This window comes from Mandrillus leucophaeus, unplaced genomic scaffold (genome assembly GCF_000951045.1).
Source record: "Mandrillus leucophaeus isolate KB7577 unplaced genomic scaffold, Mleu.le_1.0 Scaffold1, whole genome shotgun sequence".
NCBI classification, from domain to species: Eukaryota; Metazoa; Chordata; class Mammalia; order Primates; family Cercopithecidae; genus Mandrillus; species Mandrillus leucophaeus.
In genome coordinates, this window is record NW_012098097.1 from 14758591 (window position 1) to 14766769 (window position 8179).

Below are 8179 nucleotides of genomic sequence, written 5' to 3' on the forward strand. Positions count from 1 at the left end.
TTTTTGAGACGGAGTTTCACTTTTGCTGCCCAGGCTGAAGTGCCGTGGCGGATCTTGGCTCACTGCAAGCTCCGCCTCCCAGGTTCGAGCAATTCTCCTGCCTCAGCCTCCTGAGTAGCTGGGATTACAGACACCTGCCACCACGCCCAGCTATTTTGTGTATTTTTAGTAGAGACAGTGTTTCACTATGTTGGCCAGACTGGTCTCGAACTCCTGACCTCAAGTGATCCACCCGCCTCAGCCTCCCAAAGTGCTGGGATTACAGGTGTGAGCCACCGCACCTGGCCTACACTGGCTAATCTTTTATTATTTGTAAAGACAAGGTCTCGCTATGTTGCCCAGGCTGGTCTTGAACTCCTGAGCTTAACCAGTCCTCCTGTCTCGGCCTCCCAAAGTGCTGGGATTACAGGTGTAAATATATCTGGCCTGGGACTGCATTTCAAAAGTAAAATAAAGAATGTATGTATGCCAGCAATTAACAACTGGAAAATGTAATTATAAAACATCATGGGCCAGGCGTGGTGGCTCACGCCTGTAATCCCAGCACTTTGGGAAGCCAAGGCAGATGGATCACCTGAGGTCAATAGTTCCAGACCAGCCTGACTAACATGGTGAAACCCCATCTCTATTAAAAATACAAAAATTAGCTGAACGTGGTGGCAGGTGCCTGTAATCCCAGTTACTCTGGAGGCTGAGGCAGGAGAATCACTTGAACCTGGGAGGCAGAGGTTGCAGTGAGCCGAGATCACACCATAGCACTCCAGCCTGGGCAAAAGAGCAAGACTCCATCTCAAAAAAAAAAAAGAAAGAAAGAAATCATGGAGCACGGGAATAAAAACTGCAAGATACCTAGGAATGAATCCAACACATGCTCCTTCTTCACAGATCAAAGCGTAAACTCTCATTGAAGACTATCAAAGACCCATGCAGTGTTGACAGCACCATAGCCGTGGATGAAAAGACTCATCATCGTGAGACTGGCAGTTCTCAAATTAATCTGTGCATTTATTCATACACTTCTGATTCTATTCCCAGGAGAGATTTTTCTAAAATGCAGACCAGCCGAGGCAATACTGAAGAGGCGCGGACGGCATTAAGAAGCTGCAATTGCAGGGCAGCCAGGCCAAGAGGCACCAGGGCCCTCAGCGCAGCAGTGAGCCCAGAAGGGCCGCAAGTGGCAGGGTACCTCTGCACACTGCGGGAGGAGCCATGTTGCTAAATGGTGTTGGGACAGCTGGTGCCCTATGGAAAAACATGCGGTGACACCCCTATCTCACACTATGCACACAACACATCAGCGAGAGACCTAACCCTTTCAGAGAAGAATCAAGAGGAAATCTTCATAACCGTGAGGAACAAAAAGACAGCTTGAACAGGAGACCGAGGGTAAAGACGTCGATAGGTTTGACTCTACAAACTTCTTCATGACCACAAGAAAAACGTCATGGTTGTAATGTAAGTGGCAGAAGAAGAAAGGATATTTGCAGTATCTACGAGTTACAGAATATATATAAAAATATGTGCGACTGATGTGAAAAAAACGGCAAACACCACACGTCGATAAGGATTTGGGGACACTGGCTTGTGTGTGTCCTGCCAGGAGTGTAGCTGGTCACCCATTTGGGAAATGAAATGGCCTTCCCTGGGGAGATCGGAGTCATGCAAGACGCATGACTGGCAGTTCCGCTTCTAGGTGCTTCCTTCTCCACCTGCAAGGACACGTGAAGTTGTTGACTATGACATGGTTCACAAAGCCAGGGGCAGCTCCAGTGACAGGGTTAGTTGTACAGTGGAAGGTAACACAAGATTAAATGAGTTAACCAGAGCTGCGTGTCTTGAGCCAGATAAATCCTCAAAGCCTAACAGTAAAGAAGCAAGTCGCCAGAAGGGAGGCCCTGTTTTGACATTGAAGAGGCTTTTTGAAATGTGGAAGGCGTGGTACGTTGTCGATGGGCGCATAAGCAGGAGAACCTCAGCGGCCCCTGGGAGGGGCCCTCAGCCCACGGGACGGCTCTCCCGGGCACGGGCAGGGGCAGAGGCAGACGATGCGTTTACTGTGTCTAAAATTATGCTTCTCTAAGAAAAAAAAAAAAAAAAAAAGAGCAAACAATGGTAAAAAGTTAGCAAAGTCAGAGCTGAGTGGTGGGTCAAGGATTACGGTGGTGTTCCTTTCTGTATTTAAAATAGTTACCATTACACTTCTAGAACTGAATCTGGTTTTAAATAGAGGCCGTCACGTGAGGTGGGGTTGCTCTGCTCTGTCTAATCCCTGCACAAAGGGCAGCCCTTGCCCCGTTCTCTCCGTCCATCCCTTGCTGACGCCGGCCGTCGGGAGTCAGCCCCTGGCTGTCTGGAGTCTGCCAGCCCATGGCCCATGCTGAGCTCCTGTTGGTCTCAGAAGAACTGGCCTCCTCCAGCTTTCACAGGGCCAAATGGAGGACCCTCATCTTCAAGCCTTGACAGCCTTCCTAAAGTCACCGCGACCTGCCAGTTCTGCCCAGGTGTCCAGACGGCGGGCATCGTAGACGTTCTTAGAAGGCGCTGCTCCCTCTAGCAGATGCCTGGGTCATAGGCGAGTCAGGGGAAGGCTCGGAGTTCCAGCTCAGAATTGTCGCCCCAGCCTGGACGTGGGGCACACCAGGGGCCCCAGCAGGAGCTCATGTGAGGCATATGGACCCACCAGATGGGCTCAGTGGTGGCAGGGGTTCCTTGGAGCCCCTGGCCAAGTGGCCGCCCAGAGCAGGCCCCAAAGCCTGCCCAAGGCGAGGGCCCATGGGGTGACGCCGCGTCCCACTGTGTCTCTCCAGGAGCCGGGATGGTGGTGGACTGGGAGCAGGAGACCGGCCTCCTCATGAGCTCGGGGGACGTGCGGATCGTCCGGATCTGGGACACAGACCGTGAGATGAAGGTGCAGGTAACCATGCGGGTGTCCCCCAAGCCCCAGGCCTGTGGGGCAGTGTGTGCAGGGCTGGTCCTCATCACAGAGCCCAGCACAGTGTGCAGTGAGGCCTGGCCATCCCAGGGGCAGAGGCAGGGCCTGGAAGGACAGTGCCGGGACGATGCCGGGAGGAGACATGGGCTGCCTGAGGCCTGTGGATGCAGGTGAACCGCAGCGTTCAGCCCCGCGCTAGTGTGGCTCAGCCTGTGCCAGCTGTGAGTGTTTTCAAGTAGGGTCTTCTCTCTGCAAGTTAAGGAATGTCAGAAATCAGTAGGGTGAGCCATTGTAAATTAGAATGATTATTTGTAGGGTTTTTGTTTGTTTTTGTTTTTTTGAGATGGGGTCTCACTCTGTCACCCTGCGTCACCCAGGCTGGAGTGCAGTGGTGCAGTCACAGCTCACTGCAGCCTCAACCTCCTGGTCCACGTGATCCTCCCATCTCACCCCCACAAGTAGCTGGAACTACAGGCATGCGCCCCCACGCCTGGCTAATTGTTTAAACTTTTTGTAGAGACGGGGGTCTCAGTATTTGCCCAGGCTGGTCTCGAATTCCTGGCTCCGGCAATCTTCCTGCCTGGGCCTCCCAAAGCACTGGGATTACAGGTGTGAGCCACTAGAGAAGGCTTTTTGCTTCTTTTTTTGAGACAGAGTCTCACTCTGTCGCCCAGGCTGGAGTGCAGTGGTGTGATCTCAGCTCACTGCAAGCTCCGCCTCCCGGGTTCATGCCATTCTCCTGCCTCAGCCTCCCAAGTAGCTGGGACTACAGGCGCCCGCCAACACGCCCGGCTAATTTTTTTTGTATTTTTAGTAGAGATGGGGTTTCACATGTTAGCCAGGATGGTTTCGATCTCCTAACCTCGTGATCCACCCACCTCAGCCTCCCAGAGTGCTGGGATTACAGGCGTGAGCCACTGCGCCTGGCCAGAAGCCTCTTTGCCTCTTAAAGCATCTGTTATTTTCAGTTTTGACAAAAAGCGGAGTACATTGGTTTTGCCCCAAACAGCCTGGAAAAGTGGTAGAGACCTCAGGAGGCCGCGCTCAGCAGAAATCTACCTGCATTGACTTCGTTTGGAGCAGAGGCGAGACCACAGATACTGTGAGGGACAGTGCCTGAGGTGGCTTTAGAGCCAGGATTCCCTTCCCCCGGCTCCCCAGGGAGAGGTGCGGAGCAGAGGCCGTCCCCAGCCTCTCTCCCAGGCCGTCTGGTGTCAGGAGGGATGGCTCAGCCCTGCCGTAGAGGGTGGTGTGGTGCAGGCCCAGCAGAGGGGAGGCCTGGGCACCCTCAGCTGCTCAAAGCCGCTGTGGTTGCTCTGGGCAGCAGCAGCCTGAGAACCTGGCCCAGGCCTCTCCCTGTGGGCGGCGTCTCCTCTGACCTGACCATGGATCCCACAAGGCACCAGCAGCTTTCATGGCACCTTCTTTGGGGTGGAGGGGTCTTGGGCCTGCCTGGAACTGTGGCTCCACACGAGACGTGGCCCTCAGGGCACAGCGTGGATACCCTGATCCCCAGGGTCTGGTCACCAGTTGGGGCCTAGAGGCCCGGGTGGCCTGCGGGGCAGGTGCTGTTCCTGCAGAGGTGCGTGGAGGCACAGAGCGCAGCAGGTGTTCCCAGAGCCACCTCTGCCCCTCGCAGGGGTCCGGCCCCATCGTCCCCACGCCTGGGTTTCCTCCTGGAGTACACAACCCAGCACCGTCCTTCATGCGTGGAAAGCGCTCTCCCTCTCGTGGCCCTCTTCCTCCTGCGTCCCTGGCAGGTGCCATCGCCCCCCACCCCCACTTCTCCAGCACTTATAGCCCCCGAGGGAGCCAGGCGACCCCTCCTGGACTCATCCCGTAGCTCATTAGAAGTTCTGAGAAGTAGCCAGTGAGGAGTCCTTGCCAAAATGTGCTTTGCTTTCCTTTTCAGGAAGCAGAGAGAGGTTGGAAGTTTAATTGGCACTGACAGCCAGTCCTTCCCAGAGGCGTTTGCAGGCCGCCGCTCGGGGTGAGGCTGGGCTCTGCCTCACTGGCTCGGGGCCCAGGCACCCAGGGCCTCAGGGCCGTCCCTCCAAGGCCAACGGACCAGGGTGTGACTCAGTGCCCTGCCAGCCCCTGCCTCTCCCTGGGCTCCTGGGCTCCCCGGGCCTTTGATGCTTCCCTGGATAGGGAGAAAGGCCCCTGCAGCCAGGCAGGGGGATCCCCACAGCCAGGGAGGCAGCAAGACGGGTCCTGGTGCTGCAGGACAGCAGGGAGGGAGCTCAGTGCCCAGGTCTTCACCGGGCTGCCTGTGTTTGGCCCTAGGACATCCCCACGGGCGCAGACAGCTGCGTGACGAGTCTGTCCTGTGATTCCCACCGCTCACTCATCGTGGCTGGCCTCGGTGATGGCTCCATCCGCGTCTACGACAGAAGGATGGCACTCAGCGAATGGTACCTTGGCCCTGTCCTCTCCCTCCCCCAGTGGTGGCAGGGCGCCTTCCAGGTGGTAGAGGCCGTGTCACTGCCAGTTGGTTGGGTCCAGGTTTCTCAGTGAGATGCAAAGCTTCCCCAGGAGCCCACAATGGAGTATTTAGGCCAGTCCTGCTGGGCTCCCCAAAACCGCCAGGCGCGTCCCACCAAGGCCTATCCCACGGAGGCCCGTCCCACAGAGGGCTCCCCCACAGAGGCCCGTCCCACAGCCTGTGGAGGAGCACGGGGTACCGGCCGTGTGGGATGAGCCAGTGGACTGGAGACAGAGGCTATCGGGGTGAGGCGGGAGCCCCAGCCAGACACCTGCCACCTCTGAGCTCACCTGAACAGAATACCGCCACTGCCTGCCACCTCCTGGGTCACGCAGCAAGTGTCCAGGGAGGGATGTCTGAGGGCACACGCATGGGCACAGCAGCCCCGCACTGCCTCCGCCGAGCACCCTGTGGGCAGGCGCTGCCCGGGCATAGCGGGGAACAGTCTGTCTTGGCCCACACGGCTGACGCCGCAGAAGTAAATTTCACCCGGCACAGAGCGAGGATTCCCAGAAGGTCCTTGTGCCCCCAGCTTCATCAGCTTTAGGTCTGGGATGCTCATTCCTAACCCTCCAGTCTGCACAGATCGGGGAGGCACAGTGAGGAGTTTTGAGGGAAGCAAAGCAAAGGGTGGGCAGGGCCTGGGAGCGCTGCGATGGCCGCCTGGCCCCCATCTCTGGGCAGCTCCCATGTGGCTCAGACAGTCCTCCAGCGGCCTGACGGTGACCTAGGGCCCAGCCCTGAGCCGGCCTGGGGAGGACACGGGGTCTCTGCTGGAGCAGGTCACCTGGAGGGGGCTCTGACCCTGCGTGGGCACTAGCTCCTCCTGGGCAGCAGACGGGCGAGGGCCTGCGGACCCGCTGGCACAGGCAGACGTGGGCAGTCCCTGGTGCGGACCCGCTGGCACAGGCAGACGTGGGCAGTCCCTGGTGCGAACCCGCTGGCACAGGCAGACCTGGGCAGTCCTGATGCAGACCCGCTGGCACAGGCAGACGTGGGCAGTCCCTGGTGCGGACCCGCTGGCACAGGCAGACCTGGGCAGCCCCTGGTGCGGACCCGCTGGCACAGGCAGACCTGGGCAGCCCCCGGTGAGAGCCCCGAAGGGTGGGGACGTCCTTCGGGGAAGCCCACGCTGAGCGCGCCCTCCCCTGCAGCCGCGTCATGACGTACCGGGAGCACACAGCCTGGGTGGTGAAGGCCTCCCTGCAGAAGCGCCCCGACGGCCACATCGTGAGCGTGAGGTGAGGAGCGCCGATAGTTAGCAGCCGTTCTGCTGTAAAAACATTATTTTCCCCTCCTTTTAAAATATGTCCTTGGTATTTAAACAGCTGAAAGGGGATGGCATTTCGGGCAGTAATTAACTCCTGCCCTGGAACTGGCCAGAAAGGTCAGGCACAGCCCCCAGGGGCCCGGGCGCGGCTGCTCCCCCTGCTGGGGGACACCTGACCTGCAGGCGCTGTGGGAACTCCTGGGCTGCCGCACGGAGGGTCCGGGGGGAGCTGGGCAGCGGCTCTCCCTCCACAGCAGGGGTGGCCGAGCGGCAGGGGCGGCGCATCCGCCAAGCATGTGGCAGTTGTCTGCACGTAAATTCAGTTCTGCTGCTTGGTGAATACAGCACCAAGAGCAGGGAATATTTATTTGCCTATTAAAGGGAGAGCAGAATGTAATTTATGAACACAAAGCCAGCATTTCTTCAAAGAGATGCTCTTTCCCCCCTTGTTTGTGATATAAAAACCAGACATAACTCTTGGGATGGACGCCTGCTAGGGTGGAAGGCAGGAGCCACGGGGCCTCAAAAGGTCCAGGCCATCCCTCAGGCCGCAGCCCGCCATCTAGGCTCTGTCTCCCAGGACTGCAGGCCCCTGTTGCATGAAATCTAATCTCTGGCTGGAAATGAAACCAGTAGCTCACAGCCTCCTCCTGCGTCTGTGCTCGTGGCCGTTTCTCTAGGCCGGAAAACTCAGGGCCTTTTCTGGCTCTGAGGGAGCTCGAGGGGCAGCCTTGACCCTGAGACCGGTGCGGGGGCGTGTCTGGGCCCGGCCTGGGCAGCCCTCACAGGGGCGCTGAGCATCCAGGCAGCCTTTTCCTTGAGCAGTGTGTGTGCAAACAGGCGTGCGACCCCCACACCCAGTTCCGCCGTCCCCCGGTCAGGCCCCTCCTGGGGGCTCCGGGTGGAGGTGTCACCGTGACCCTCTCTTGGCAGCGTCAACGGAGACGTGCGCATCTTTGATCCCCGGATGCCCGAGTCGGTGAATGTGCTTCAGATCGTGAAGGGGCTGACAGCCCTGGACATCCACCCCCAGGCGGACCTGATTGCATGGTAGGCTCCGCCTCCCTGGCCTCCGCGCTCCCTGCCTGCGGCCTCTGTGCAAACACGAGGCTCTTGTGTGCCTGCCCCACAGGAGCTGAAGGAGGGCAGGGGAGGATTTCACTGCTGTTGGGACATAAAAACAAAAGATCTCTGCCAGGCCCGAGTCCTCAGTGAGAGTGACCAGAGGGTCACACCTGCCCCGAGCTGGCCTGTCCCTGCAGTCTCGGCCTGTGCACCTGTCTTTCTTCCATCCTCAGAGGAGAGGGCAGTGACACTGGGACCCTTTCTCTCCCCACAGTGGCTCCGTCAATCAGTTCACCGCCATCTACAACGGGGGCGGCGAGCTGATCAACAACATCAAGTACTACGACGGCTTCATGGGCCAGCGGGTCGGCGCCATCAGCTGCCTGGCCTTCCACCCACACTGGGTCAGTGCAGCGGCGGGTGGGGG

At 58.3% G+C, this 8179-nt stretch overlaps 1 protein-coding gene across 1 annotated transcript in view; it reads left to right on the top strand.

Annotated features, from left to right (window-relative positions):
- The window catches only part of RPTOR (regulatory associated protein of MTOR, complex 1), a 448104-nt gene that overhangs the window by 436601 nt on the left and 3324 nt on the right, over positions 1-8179 (top strand). Inside the window, exons 29-33 of the mRNA XM_011967646.1 lie at positions 2808-2914; positions 5219-5346; positions 6572-6658; positions 7621-7737; positions 8027-8156. Coding sequence (XP_011823036.1) covers positions 2808-2914; positions 5219-5346; positions 6572-6658; positions 7621-7737; positions 8027-8156 — 569 coding nt within the window. The remainder of the gene's footprint in view (positions 1-2807; positions 2915-5218; positions 5347-6571; positions 6659-7620; positions 7738-8026; positions 8157-8179) is intronic.